Source organism: Ursus americanus, chromosome 14, assembly GCF_024610735.1.
Source record: "Ursus americanus isolate L20-20 chromosome 14, mUrsAme1.1.p, whole genome shotgun sequence".
NCBI lineage: Eukaryota > Metazoa > Chordata > Mammalia > Carnivora > Ursidae > Ursus > Ursus americanus.
Genome location: NC_142140.1, coordinates 1,774,527 through 1,789,027, shown reverse-complemented (window position 1 = coordinate 1,789,027; position 14,501 = coordinate 1,774,527). Strand labels below are relative to the sequence as shown.

Genomic DNA, 14,501 nt, shown 5'->3' with positions numbered 1-14,501 from the left:
TCAACGTTATATATGGTTTTCAACTGGGCAGGGGTTCAGCGCCCCCAGCCCTGGAGTTGTCCAAGGGTCAACTGTGCTACGTCAGAGCGGAACAGGTGCTTTCTCTCTGAGAAGGGAGGTGGAAGCGTGGCGTCGCAGGACTGCTTGTTGTGAACGTGGGTTGTGAATGTTACGGACCCATCTTTTAGGGGCATGAGGTTTAAGAGAGCGCATAACCGAACAAGAATAGAGAATCCTAACCCCGTGGATCCCCGGGGAAGGGTTAATCTTATGCCAATGCCAGGTGGGGCTGCTGTCTGAGCCAGTCATCAGGAATCTCAAAGGACTCCAACGGTGAGGTGGGGGTCATGGGGCCGTGGGGAACTGGGCAGCCATCAGCCCACGGCTTACCCTCCTTTCCCTGGCCTCACCGTCAAACAACAGCAGGACATTTAAATAATTGCCTTAGCTCCGATGCCTCCAGTATTCTCCTGAGGACCCAAAGAGGGGAGCATGGGACAGGGAAAGAAACCTGATAAAAATGTTTTCAAAGTGTTTCCTCCAGCCCACGGCCAGAGATGGGTGGGCAGGTCCTGTGTGCAAGCTTTCCTTTAGACACAGAGATGTCACCAATTTGAAATGGAGACAGGCTGAGCAAGAGAGAAACCTGGAGCTATCTGAGAGTTTAACCAGAGAACCATGAATTTCTTAACTTGCCGAAGAATAGAGATGCCTAGCTTCTTTGAATTTTACCCCATTTGAAGGACACCACCACTGACTTGTTGAAATCAACTATCGTTAGTAAATTTCAGTGCTGTGTGGGAGGACAGCAGCGGAGGCGGAAGCCACCCTGCCTCTGCCGTGGAAAGAAATGAAGGTCATGCACAGACAGGCTCCTTCACGGTCATTGACATGTGCAAGAGGACAGCTCCCATCATGACTGTGATTATAGAGCATGAGGCCGAACCACTCAAATCGAGGGTTCTTTTCCAAGTAGAATAAGCAAGAGCAGGACCACGGTAGAGAGGGCAGTTCTCTTGGGAGCCCTGTGCTGTGATTGGGAAGATTTACTCAATGCAGTGAGCACCAAGCTCGTGCCCTGCTTTCCTGTGCGTTACCGCTCTTGGGAGAGGTTGTGACATTGCTTTGCAAATGGGAACACTGACGCTTGGGCAGAGCGAGGGACTCGCCAGGATCACACAACTTTCGTGATTGATCTGAATCTGGGGCCGTCCACTCTCCATCTGGGATGTTTCCCCACAGAAGAAAATAGGTATTTTCTGCCGTGGACATTCTCCCTTAGAGACAAGCCGGAGACCCTGGGGCTTTCCAAATAAAATGCACAAGGGGGTCATGGCAGCAGGGTCCAGAAGTGGGCCACAAGGCTTCCCCTCAGAGTCGCTGGCAGAGGTGGGACTTCCAGGCAAGGCTGCCAGCGTGACCTCTCAGAGCACTGTGCTAACAGATCACCTTGTCAAATCAGGAACCAGCCATCCCTGGGGGGGTACTGCTCTCCTCTTATTAACCAAGACAAATTGGATTTCCTGTTGCCCCCAGACCTGAGGACACATCCTCCCCACCATGAACTCTGTTGCTGCCCCTGGGTCTTGGGCAATTTTGACTGACAGAGTCTCTGATTCCTTTGCCTACCCGCCCCCGGGTGACTTGATCACCCCGCACACATCTAGTCTCGTCTGACAACCTTCCTGAAAGAGTCTCATGGAATCTTTGTTTAAAATTTAAACATCATTAGAATAATACATTCACAGGGTTCAAAATTTGAAAAATGACGAGAGGACAGACAGTAGGCAGTCTGTCTGCCTGGTGGAGGCGGGCAGCCAGAGTCTCCGTCTCCTGGACACACGGGCACGCTCCGTTCGTTCCTGGGTTTCACACAAACGAGAATACCCTCTCTGTGCTTTCTGCTGGCTTGTTCGTTTGTGTGGGTTCGCCTTTAATTGGTCGTTTGACTCTCGGGGCTACCTCCAGGTTAACAGGAATAGTTCGGGATAGGTCCTGGATTAGGTGAGGTCTCCATTGCGCACCTCAGAGACGGCCTCCCAGAGACCACCCCCACCTGAGAGCTGAGGTGGAGGAGGGGGCCTTCCCGGGGCCAAGCCACAGAGCACAAAGCCGAGTCCTGGCCTCGCGCCTCCTCTCCCGGAGCTCAGCCCATGGACTGTGCCAACGGTTTGTTTCATGGCACCGAACTCCTGCTGGAGAGATTCCCCGAATCCTCGAAGTGGACAGCGATGAGGCACCTGAGTCTTTGAATGTAGACAGGCATGTGGAAGAGGACAGCCCCCACCCCCTGGAATGTGGGAACACCGATCCCCCTGCCAGACCGCACCCCTCCTTACCCCGCCAGACCTGCACACATCTGGTCTTACCTCCCTGCTCCCTTTTCAACAAGCTGCGGTATATTTAGCCTGGAGAACAGACAAAGAGGACAGAGGCTTCTGGCCCCCAAACACTGTCTGTGTTTAGAATGTGATTGCACAAGGGAAGGGACAGCAGGGGAAATTTGGAAACAATATCCAGCGTATCAGAATGAGTCTCAGCTGCTTATGAAGCCATTTCCTGGGGATTATCTCCACGTCCCACACCGTGGGGGCAGGAGGGCTAGAGTCATTCCCAGGGCACAGAGACGAAACCCTTGGCTGCCCAGCTAGTAGGGTGTGTGTGTCCTCACTTGGCCTTGCCCTGGGATAGCATGCAGGAACTCGGGCAGGTTGCAGAGCCACCCACTTTCCCAGGCAGGGGTGATGAGGAACACCTGAAATCCCCCTGGGCAGTGCGTAGGGTCAGGGCAGGGGCTGAGCCTGCCGGGAGGGTAATCTTCTAAATGGTCTTCTCTGCTTCTTGCCTAGATGTTGTCCCCTGGGATCCAGGGTCAGGGTTGCAGGAGCCAGTCCGGTGCTTCCAGATGCTTCCACTCCCCATCAACTGGGGCACCTAGCCAAGTAGAGAGAAGAGAGCTGCCATGAACCTGGCCCTTGGTGCATGACCTGCCCTGTCTCAGTTCCTTTCCACCCAGTAAGGAGAGAAAGGCATTCCCAATTCACAGACGAGAACATGAGGCCAATTGTCTTGCTCAAGGTCTGCTTGTGCCCCAGCCCCGGCCGGCGGGCAAGGCAGGATGCACCCTTTCACCCCAAAACATGCCTGCGATCAGCTTCCCTTGACTTGAGCACATTCTCATCTGTTTGTAGTCACTGGGCTCCAGAAGGCCCTGGGGACAGTCTGAGGGCTGGGGGTGGAGGGGAAACAGGAAGCATTGGGGGAACATTGCCGCTCCTTCACACTTGCTGTAAAGTTAGACCCAGAGACCAGGACTTAAACTGGCCCGTGAATCTGGCACATGTGATGTCCCTGGAGTGGGGGAGGGGGGCAGGAGGTGTTACCTCTGTCCTACAGGTGTCTGCGCTGCCGCAGCTGGGGGTTCAGACTTCTAGATGCTTGGCATTCAAGGACTGAGTTCATCTCCCCAGCACATCTTTGGGGAGCCCATGCTATGCGCCAGGCACAGGACAGGCAGCAGAGAGCAGCTGCTTCCTCCTTCCCAGCTCTGCTTACAGAAAAGGCACAAGGCACTTTCTAGTCTCGGCTGGCCTGAGGGTGCCTTCCTCCCCCACCAAGAAATTCTGGGCTGACCCTTGCATGGATGTCACCCTCACAGAAGGCCTGGAGTTCTGGCCTCCTTTTGCATAAGTCAGCTTGCTGGAGCCACTTTAGAAGATCGCCATTATAATTCCCTCCCTCATGTCAAGTCTCTCAGTGGCAGAAGCTTAAAAATGATCTTAGGGAGCCATTAAAACCTTTCGGATCAATAGAGGCATTTGTGCAAGTCACTAGTATTTAAAGTGATGGGCGCTGCACTTCATCCAGGAATGCCCCAAGGGCATGTCAAGGGCCAGTGACACACTCTGGTCCCTTGCTCCTCAAGAGCTGGACCTCACTTCTGGGAGAGTTGTCCTTTTGGGGGGGTGCCGTAGTTTGGGGTTCTAGCTGTGACCATGACGGTTGTTGCAGAGCTGCGGGTCATACTTTTCCTGAAACCTTCACTCTGAAAAACATCGGCAGGTGCTCTCTTCAGTCAGCCGAGGAATATTCGTTGAGTTTCTCCTGGGGCCAGAAGCCAGGGATGAGCTCTGTGGGAACCGGGTCTCAGGTACCCTCCCCAGCAACACTTCGAGGTTTGTTTCATTATCCCCATTTGAGAGATGAAGAAACTGAGGACCATAGACTTTTTTGGTGATTCAGAACCAGAGTTTGAATCCAGATTTGCCTGGCTCTCCGTCTCCTCTTTCTGGGGTTGGGGTCTGGCAACTTTGTGCCCATTAGCTGTAGGTCTCTGCCCCCCATTATCCTTCAGTGATGAGACCGGGGGTCCCTGCTAAGTTGGCGCCACTGGGAGCTCCTTTGGTGGCACAAACCTGACTTAGCCTGTGGGAGTCAGGACTGGAGGAGGTCTCACCTCAAGGGGCGCTATCTGGGGTCGCCCCTCCCCGGAGCTGGATCCGAGGCTCTCTCCACACTCTTGCAGGATTATCCGAAGAGCCTGAGTGAACTGGCAACGAGAAGGTTATGCTCTTCTATTCCGATTTCTTCATGGGTGAGCCGCACGCCTCCTGGCACCTCTACCAGCTTCTTCTGCCTTCCCTTGGCAGTCGACGGGGGCTCTCCCGGCTGACGGTGGAGGCTTAGGGAGACGATGGTGGAGGCTTAGGGAGACGATGGTGGAGGCTTAGGGAGACGATGGTGGAGGCTTAGGGAGACGATGGTGGAGACAATGGTGGAGGCTTAGGGAGACGATGGTGGAGGCTTAGGGAGATGATGGTGGGACGCAGCAGCAACCACCTGGGCAGCCTGAACAGAGTTGATCCTCAGGGTGTGGGCTCTTTCCAGCCCTTCCCACCCCCCCCTCTTTCCTTACTATGTGGCCCTTCCTTCCCTCTTACCCCCTTCTCAGCCCTTCCGGCTCTCTTCATCAGCACAATCGAGCCGCTGCCCCTGCTCGGTTCCTCTGCCCTGCCTCACCCTTTCCTCCCCCGATGGCCTTTAGGCTAATGGGATAAACAACCCCTGAAAGAACAGCAGGGAAAGGGAGTATCTTTTGCAATTGCTCCAGGCATTCTGCCCCTGCAACTGTCTTGGACGTTTTTGTGGGGAAGAGGCTAAGCACCTAACTCTTCTTTTTAAGCCACATTGTCATCAAAAGATTTGCCTCTACCCCATTGTTAGAAATGCGGTGTGAAACTCACCATGCAGCTTTAGGAAAAGAGCTGAGAGTCAGGGCTGTCCAAACACCTTTTATCACGGCTCCTTCGAAAGTGCCCTTCAGAGATGTCCGTGTGCCACCGCCAAACCCTGTCCAAACCGCGATGGGACGGGAGCACTTTCTCTACTCTGGCTGAACGCTGGAATCACCCAGGGAGCTTAAAAAATATATATTGACACCAGAGCCCCACCTCAGACTAACTCCATCAGAATTTCTCAGGGTGGGCCCCGGGAAGAGGCATTTGTGATGCTTCCCTGAGACACGCCAGCTGGCCGCCCGTCCACCTTCAGAGCACGCAAGAACGCCCTGGGGTCCTGTGAAAATGCAGACCTTGATGCGATGGGCCAGAGTCCCCAGGAGCCTCTGGTGCTGCTGCTGCTACTGGCTGAGGACCACACTTAGAGCAGGGAGGCCATGGACTATCGGGAAGGTGGAGGCTGGATGGGGCTGCCGTGCCCACTACTAGGAGGCTAACAGGTTGGAAGGACCAGAAGGTTCCAACAACAGTGCTGTCTTCCTGGGAAGGCAGGGTGCCACAAGTCGCTCCAAGGGAACCCCTGAAGTCAAGAAGTCTCCCTCCCTGGGCCTGTCCTGTGAATGGTATGTCAGGCCTCTCCACGGACTCTCCCTGGGGCAAACTCACAGCCAGGGCTGAGCCATCTCTCAGCGCCAAGACCCTTCTGTTCCCAGGGTGGCGTCCTGCAGAGTTGAGTGCCAAGACACAACCAGGCTGAAGAGGGAAAAGGCCACGGTGCCGGCAGCCTGCCTTCCTGGAGGGTCTGCCCCTCATCTGTGCTCATGACTCAATCACCAGTTCTTGTTGTCCTAGCACTGGAGTCATACCTACTGTCATGAGCTGGTCCTTTTAGGTGCCCATCCTGAACCCACGGGTGCCAGCTCCCTTAGAGGAGCAAGAGTGCTGCTGCCCTGGGAGTCCTTGTGGAAGAAAGCATACGGCTAGTCCCATCCAGTGGCCCAGGCACCTGCCACCTCCCGTCCTGAGCCTGACACGTCCTTGCCCTGTCTCCTCCTGCTTGTTCTCTGGGGGAAACGCCTTTGACAGCTGCAGGAGGGAGCAGGCTCTCCAGCACTTGGCTCACTGGACTCGGAAGGGGGAGGCATGGCAGCCGACTGATCTGCCGTAACTGCTTAGTTTCTTCCAGATGCCAAACCCTGCCATTGTTCGCTTTGGGATTTTTGTTCGTTTTTTTGTTTTGTTTTGTTTTGTTTTTAAGATTTTACTTATTTATTTGAGAGAGAGAGAGAGTACGAGTGTAGTGAGGGGGAGGGGAGGGATGGGCAGAGGGAGAGGGAGAAGCAGACTCCCTGCTGAGCAGGGAGCCCGATGGGGGACTTGATCCCGGGATGCCGGGATCATGACCTGAGCCAAAGCAGACGTTCAACCAACTGAGCCAGCCGGGCGCCCCAGGTATTTTGTACAAAGCAAATACTTCCCCAGAAATGGGCCCCCTCTTTTATTTTTCTTCCAAAACTCTTTTCCTGAAGTTTCCTTTAGCTGTAGAACGTTTTTCTGTTAAGAGAAAGAAAAGTATTCTCTTGGAGAGAAGGCTGTCATCCTCTGCAGCAGGTGGGGTCCTTCCTGGCCCTCTTGTAACCTCCCTCAGCCCTGTGAATCCAGGGCAAGGATAGTGCAAGCCACTGTGCTGCTTTTTCTGATCCTTGTCAAACTTAACTGTCAGCATCTTCTCCTGGAAATGGGGTCTTGGCACTTTGGGGGCATAAGTGTTTTGGTTCAAGAAGCACCAGTGGCAGGAGCATAGATTCAAAGATGGAGGTAAGTCTGTCTCCTCACCACCGGCCGGCCCCTGTGTGCCCGAGTCCACGCAGAATCAGGTGATGACGACAAACCACAAATTGTTGGCAAACAAGAAATCTGGTGGTGGGCTTAGGAGCACCGGCATGGATGCTGTGTGGACTCCCTCCTTCTCTTTGCTGTAGAGCTGGTATGCCCCCGGGCCTTTTCCTGGCTCTCTGGCATCTAATCTGGGAATAGGTAGGAAACTGAAGGGCAGAAAAACCGCGGTGTCCTTGAGCAGGCCAGGCCAGACCAGACGGCCACAGAGGCCAAAGGTGTCTGGCGATTCCGAGGCATGGCAGGGTCACACACAGTCAACCATCAGCCCTCAGGCCCAACTCAGGGAGCATGGCAAGAGTCACTGAGGACGGCAAAATGTCTAGATGCCAGTTGTGCAAACTTTGGGATACTCATTAAGTTCTTCCCTAACAATGTCGCCCTTGGGCAGTCCCGCTGAAGGAAGTAAGTCCCACAGAGTCCATCCACCCTCCCGATGCAGCTGGAGCCCAGTGGGGGCCACGGGGCACAGCGCTTTGCCTCCCCGCAATGTGTGGCAATGCGCTCCTCACCTGCTCTATTTTCTCTTCATTTAAACTTTCTTTAACCTTTAAAAGCACAGATCCCAACTCCTGAATATAAGTTCCCAGAGGAACCTCCAATTCCTGGAGTTCATAGACATTTGGAAACACCCAAACCCTTTCCTTTGTCATAGCTCCCCGAACTCCAAGCCATCCAGGTCCTGTGCTTGTCCTTGGGGCTAGCCCAAACCCCACCTTGACTCTTGACCCTGCCTCACAGGTCCCGTCCATCCCATGAGGCTGCAGTCTGTGTGGCCAAGTCCAGGCCCCTCCCCAGCGCTCCAAGGTGGAATCCCTAATATTTCTATGCTAGACTGTCACAAGTCAGCTCAGGGCTCGGCGTGGTGCCGGGCGCATTGATGGCAGTGAGTTGACATGCATGGGGTTTGCTGGCTTGGGGTGCAGGGAGCGAGGCTGGTCTTCGAGGCACAGAAAGCTGACCATGTGGCTCTCTTGATGCGGCTGTGTTCCTTCAGGAGCAAAGCCTTTTTTCTTCTCTGCCTGATCCCTGGCTGTCTGAGAGGCAGTTGTGTGAGGTGACATCCTGCTTGTACAGCCCGAGGACACAGGACGTTTGAGCTCTGAGTGTCAGGGGTGGGAGAGCACGGCAACTGTCCCCACAGAGAGCCTCAGTGGCGGCTGTGTGCGGTCATCCACGGGAAAGGTTAGGCCCCCACTACACTCATACGGACAGAGAATAACCAAGGCCAGGGGCGTGAGAGGAAAGCACAGTCTCGCCCAGACCCTTACCCCCATCCCAGCTGGCCGTGGGGTGCACGGCCGAGCCTGTTTCCTTGTCTGTTCAACGAGGATGAACCCTCAACCTCATGGCATCTGTGTCAGGATTAAAAGACCGGGCACCTACAGCTGTGTGCGACACACCGAAGATTGTCACTTGGTAGATGCTAGTGCCCTTGCCCCTGCCGAGGGCACCGAGGGGACATCACCTCTCAGCTCCGTGATGTGCGCCTTCCACACAGACCGAGAATTCACCGCTCACCACCTTCCATGCGATTCTAATTTCAGCATGTCACAGCTCACTTGTGAAATAGCATTTTCACCCCAAGTGTCTGTGCGCAGTGCAGAAACGAGAAGAGCCCCCCTCTGCAGGCAGAAGTGTGAGATCCAGGCTCACACTGTTCCTGGTAAACACCAGATCCTGCAGGACAGATGGGGTGGGGAGGCAAGGCTTGTCCCTGCATGGTGTTCAAGTTCAAGGAGCATGGATTAAGCACCTACTGTGTGCCGGGTGCTCTTGCACACGGTGGTCCTCTGGGGGAGTGCCAAGGTCCCCATTGGCAGCTAAGGAAAGGGAGGCTCCATGATGTTCAGATCTTATGCCCGAGTGCGCAAGACGGCACAGCCAGGGATCAAAGCAGGTCTCTTTCCCTCTGCCACACGTCTCCTGATCAGGCTGGTGACTATTTCTGTTTCCTCCGAGAGAAACCAAGGCAATCCACAGATTCTTCCCGACCAGAGCTGGCTCCTCTGGGGTCTTCTGAGCTTTCCCATTTCACAGGTGATCTGGGTGATTCTGCTCCTGCTGTGTATTTTTAGGAACCCCAGAGAAGTGACTCGTGCCTAAGAGCTCAGCTAGGCAGCTCCCGCAAAGAATTCCAAAACACAACCGCCAAGCAACGGCAGGGAGGGCGGCCACACAGGATCCAGAGCAGGCAAAAAATAGACGTGGCATTCCTGCCGTCAGCCACGGCAGCCCACGTCCCGCCCGGCTCACCCACGGCACAGACCCGAGCCAGGCTACCGGGAGGCTGTCTGAATCAGAGCAGGGGAGTCCCGGGGTGTTCAGCCTTGGGAAGAGAACCTGGCTGGGGTTCAGCTGGGGCATCCCTTTCCTTAATTTACTGTAAGCTGTCCCGTGGGCAGAGCTGGGCGTGCACGCCACCGAACTCACACCCCTTGTTTTCCCCTCTCCGCTAGGTCTTTGCTGCGAAAGTTCTCAACCTTGTCCTGCCAAACATGTCCCTGGGCCCAATTGACTCCAGCGTGCTCTCTCGGAATAAGACAGAGGTGAGTCTTTCTGAAAACCTGGGGGGACCTGAGGCTGGTGAAGGACTGAAGGCAGCAGCCCCCATGGGAAAGCTGAGTGGCAGTTCCATCCGTGGCTGTCTGCTACCCTTTCGCTGAGGCCCTGTGTGAAGTGATGGGGACATGAAGATGCATGAGGTGCTATGTGGCTTCGGGACTGGGCGGGAAGGGACAGGTGGTAATGATGCCCAAGCTGTGCCCTGAACATGCAAAGGAGCAAATCAGATGAAATTGTGTGAATCAGCCAGGTCTCTGTGGCTGCAAGTGACAGAAACCCAACTCAAAGTGATTCAAGCAAAAAGAGGTATTTATTGGTGAATGGAACTAAAGGCTTCAGGTATGGCTGGATCCAGGGGCTCAAAAGTCTTGTTCACCATCTGTCTCTTCCCATCTCTTATATCCCCTGGTTTGGCTTCATTCCCAGGCAAAGTTTCCCCAAGTGGAAGCAAAGACGTCCACCAGCAGCTTTACCTAAGCAACCCCAGCAGAAAGAAAAGACAGTTTGTTGAAAAGCCAAAAAACAACTCAGGGCTGATTCTTATTGGCAGACTGTCCGGGCCTGAGTTATTGTCCAGGAAAAGGAGTGGTGTTGACCCCACCCAACCTCATGGGTTTAGCGTACAGAAGGGCAGTTTCTAGGGGGCAAATTGGGATGGTGGTAGCAGATTGGATTCAGGCCAGACCAAAAGTCATATGTCCATGGTTTGGGAGGGGGGAGCTGATGCTGGAGCCAAAGAGGGTTCAGAGGAAGAGGGCTCCAAGCAAAGGTAACTGTGCCGATAAAGACCTGGCATGAAGGGAGGACAGCCCGTCCGCAGAACAGTCAATAGTTCGGTTCAGCCACAGCAGAGAGGGCAGCAGGTGACTGGCAGGGGGTAAACTGAGGTCAGATCATAAGACACCTTACGCACCCCTTCTCTTAGGAGCCACTGCCCTGCCAGGAATCCATCATGGCCCCCCAAGCAGAGCTGTGCTACCTTCTGTAAAGGCAAAAGCAGCTGAAAGAAGCTCAGAAAGGGCAAGGTGGCTTTGAGAGAGAGAAGCTGGGAGGTTGTGCCATCTGGTTAATGTCACCACCTCTGGGACCAGGCACCAAGGTCAGCAGGGACAAGAGGTCAAGGTCAACTCGTGTGCCTGAGATACTGGGTCTGAGTATAGTCCAAAACCCCCCAGAGATTCAGGTTGGTCTATTAAGAGACTGCTCAGCGAGCCGGCCCACTTCCCATCTGGCTGAAGTCCAGCACCTTTGCACTCTGCCTCGGATTGGGTGCTGGCCAGGTGCCGCGAGCTCACCCAGCTGCACGGCAGCCCCATGTTGCAGGTGAGTGGACTGAGACTCCGTCCGCAGGTCTGCTGCAGGGGCTAGCCTGAGAGCTTCGGTGGGCGTGCTCCACCGTCTGTCTGTCTGTGGAGGCAAGGACCCCGGTGGGCTTGTGGCCAGTGGTCAGGAGGCAACCCTGGGCATCTGGAAGATACCGGAATTATCTTCAGGATTAAGCAAATCGTTTTGCTACTCTTCTGCCTCAGTTTCCCCTCTTGCCTTAGGAATTGGAAACCATGGAATCGTTGGCTCCCCGAGGCCCCTGAAAAATGGAGTGGGGTGCTCTGGTATTCCAGTGGCTTTCCTGGGTTTCCTCGGGACCTGAGCGCTCAGGTTGTAGCTTCATTATAAAATGTGACCTCCTGGCCCTCTGAGTCACTTAGAGAATGGACAATTAAGCGGGAATCTGCCTTAATGTGTGGGAAGAAATCTTGATCAGAGGTCTGACTCCTGGACCACTGAGGGCCACCTGTTTGTAAATGACTCTGGCAAGAGACCCAAGGGGGTGCGGGGCCTATAGAGCCCCCCTCCCCCCACACCCGGAATGTCCCATCTGCCCAAGTAATCCACATTCAATTGAAACTTTTAATCCATTTTTAAGACCCACAGTGCCTCCCAAAGCCACATCTTGGGGCCAAATTTGACCCACCAGGATCAAAGAATATTTGAGTAAAGAAAAAAGTTTCATTTCAAAAGGCCGATCTACACACTGAAAAGACACCACTCTAGGACCCAGCAACACTAAAGTCAAACTCCTGCTGTTCCAGCTGATCCTGATGAATGTGAATGAAGTCGTCATTAACCCCATTTCACAGATGAGGAGACTGAGGCTCAGGGGTTAAGTAGGGGTTTAAATTGTCCAAGGGGCACAACTCATCAGGGCCGGAGCTGAACCCATCTGCTTGAGAAGCCCATGCCTGGCTGCCTCCTCCCAGCTATTGTCGACAATCACTAAGCTTTTTTTCCTGTTTAACAATAGCTGGTGCACAGAGCCCGTGGCTGGGGGCCGTGGCCCGTGTGCAGGATTCACTTTGTGACGGAGGCCCGAGGGGGCAGCGCCTCCTCCCCCTGCTGGCATCCCGAATAATGGCTCGGGCTTGAATGTGCGATCTCTAGTAAAGCCAATTATCTTCACCTCCACTGTGCTTGCACAACAATGAGGGAGAGAGAGCCAGCATGCTCCCTTTGACATCTTCGAGATAAACTGCCCAGGTGCAAATTCAAATTGTTTATCTTACCACCCGAAGGTATTTGGGCAAAAAGGAAGAGAAAAAAAAAGATAATGAAGTGATTCCAAACCCTCTTTGTTTAAAAGGAGCAAATTTCAGAGCTTTAATCTCATTTTTGAGATCATGGAAAATTCCACTGAAGGCCTTACAGAAACCGGGAGTCTGGTGTGAACATAGAGCAAGCAGGCTCTTCCCCTCCCTGCTCCATCCAGCCTGCACCCCGCAGCTGCGCACCCTCATTTCTAGGGTTTCTGAGTAGTCAGGCAAATGGGGTGATTCTTTAGAAATGCTAATCCATTTCCCTGCTGGGAAGACTCAGCGGAAGGGAGGTGGCCGGCCAGCCTGAAGGCTGGACTCCAGTTGGAATAAACAAGGAGCAAGAGTTTCCATTCCTCCGCGGAGAGAATCAGCCCTTCACTTGTCGCCGCTTTGAGACTCCCTTTGAACATTCTGCTGAGCCTTAAAAATAGCAACGCTCAGGGGGAAAATGTGTTCAGAAAAGGCACCTCCCCGGATCTAACATCAGGGTGTCTTAAGGCACATCTTTAGCTAAGATATTTCCCATGGAACCCTGCAGCTATACAAGCCCCCAAAAGAAAAGAGACGTTTGCCTAACAAGCTCACTAAAGCAGGACCCGGTGGAAGGGGCTGCAGGCTCTTGGAAGATCTGGAAATCTGTCTCCGGGGAAGCAGGCTGGCTCCATCACCCGAACGTCGAAAGCCCTACCTGCGTTTGGGCTTTGCTGTGGCAAGTGTTCTCACAACCCACCCAGGCGTGTTGGCATGACACCCTTCACTGACCAGCACTGCGTCACGGCCACCTGCCAGCCCACGGAGTCACGTTCTCCCAGCAGGTGCGAAGCCCCCGGAAATACAGGCTGAAATGCTGTATGGTAGCCCAACAGCAGCCAGTGCACGACTGTCGCAGCCTTCTTCCGAGCCACGCACCCTAGCCCTTGTGTCTCGCCACAGCTCCTGGAAGTCAGTCTTGCTACCAGTATTTGCATTTGTGGAGCGTGCGCTGGGAGAGGGCAAGTCACTTACCCAAGGACACGCAGCTACTAAGTAAGGATTTGAGCCCAGATCTCTCTACTCTGAGCCAAGTGTCCTTGGCACTAAAATCCCGAGAACAAAGAAGTTGCCACTCCGGCGTTTTTTATGTTTGTCTACACATTTAGCACCCTTGGCCAGAACATGGGAGTGCTGACATATTCACCATTCCACCCTCAACTGTGGGGTTTTCACAATGTGATGAATCCCTCCCACTCCCAGAAGGCTTGAATGTTCCAAATAGTTCTCGGGCCAAGGATGCTGGGGCAAGAGGTGAAGGGGGGGGGGGCTGCTGACCATCTCCACACACCCTCAGAGCACTGCAAACCACCCAATTCCACACTCACAGAAGGCACTGCTTTCTCTGAGCTCCATCCAGCCCATGAACCAGGTGGAGACTGGGAGGAAGACAGGGCTGTGATTCGGATCACAGCCTCTAGAGGGGTTTCCATTGTGTATACATTGAGGCGATTTATCTTTGGGACCAGTCTCTGTTTTCTATAAATGTGCTGGCTGCCCTCCGAGCGCATCCTGGCTGCTGGCACTCCTGCCGGTGGGGCCATATGGTGAGATCCAGGCACCCGGATTGCTGTAAGCCGTGGCCAGCTCTCTTCCTTTCGTTCCTCCGGGGGGGCGGCGCACCAGACCCCCACCCAGCATTTCAGAGGTGCCCCATGCTGAGGATGAGACTCCCCTGCCCCTCTTGCCTGAATGGCTCCCACCCCCGCTGCGGGGAGGCCATATCTGCCTGTGGTCCTCGGAAGACTCCCACCAGGTCTTGGAAAGCTTGGCCATCACTGAGGCTTTTGACTAATTGTCACCACAGCTAAAGATAGGCCCAGCCTCCCACTCTGTCCCCAGGACACAGCCTCCCACAAAAAACCCCTCTGAGAACCGGTTATTAACTTCCCAGTATGCCCGGTTTGGTTAGCTGATTTATTTTGTGACTCTCCATCATTCCTAGCTTACATTCCCTGCAGAGGACTTGTCTATTTGAAGCAGCTAATAATTTACTAACACCTTAAAAAAAAAAAAAAAAAAAACCACAGGCTGTTAGAATGTCTCTTGGCACGTCTGTCTCCATATGGGAGTGGCCAGCGGGGAGCACAGGAATGGGTCTAGCTTGGTTCTGTGTCCTGTAGGTCAGGGGTCTGTGGACCTGCCCCCCTCCCCATGTTTGCTGCTCACAGCTCTCCTCCTG

General features: G+C 54.1%; 1 protein-coding gene across 3 annotated transcripts in view; it reads left to right on the top strand.

The window, feature by feature from the left end:
- MGLL (monoglyceride lipase) overlaps positions 1–14,501 on the top strand; it is a 112,608-nt gene that overhangs the window by 82,876 nt on the left and 15,231 nt on the right. For all 3 annotated transcript variants that reach the window (XM_087866724.1, XM_087866725.1, XM_045812293.2), the window contains one exon: positions 9,593–9,682. In XM_087866724.1, coding sequence (XP_087722850.1) covers positions 9,593–9,682 — 90 coding nt within the window. The remainder of the gene's footprint in view (positions 1–9,592; positions 9,683–14,501) is intronic.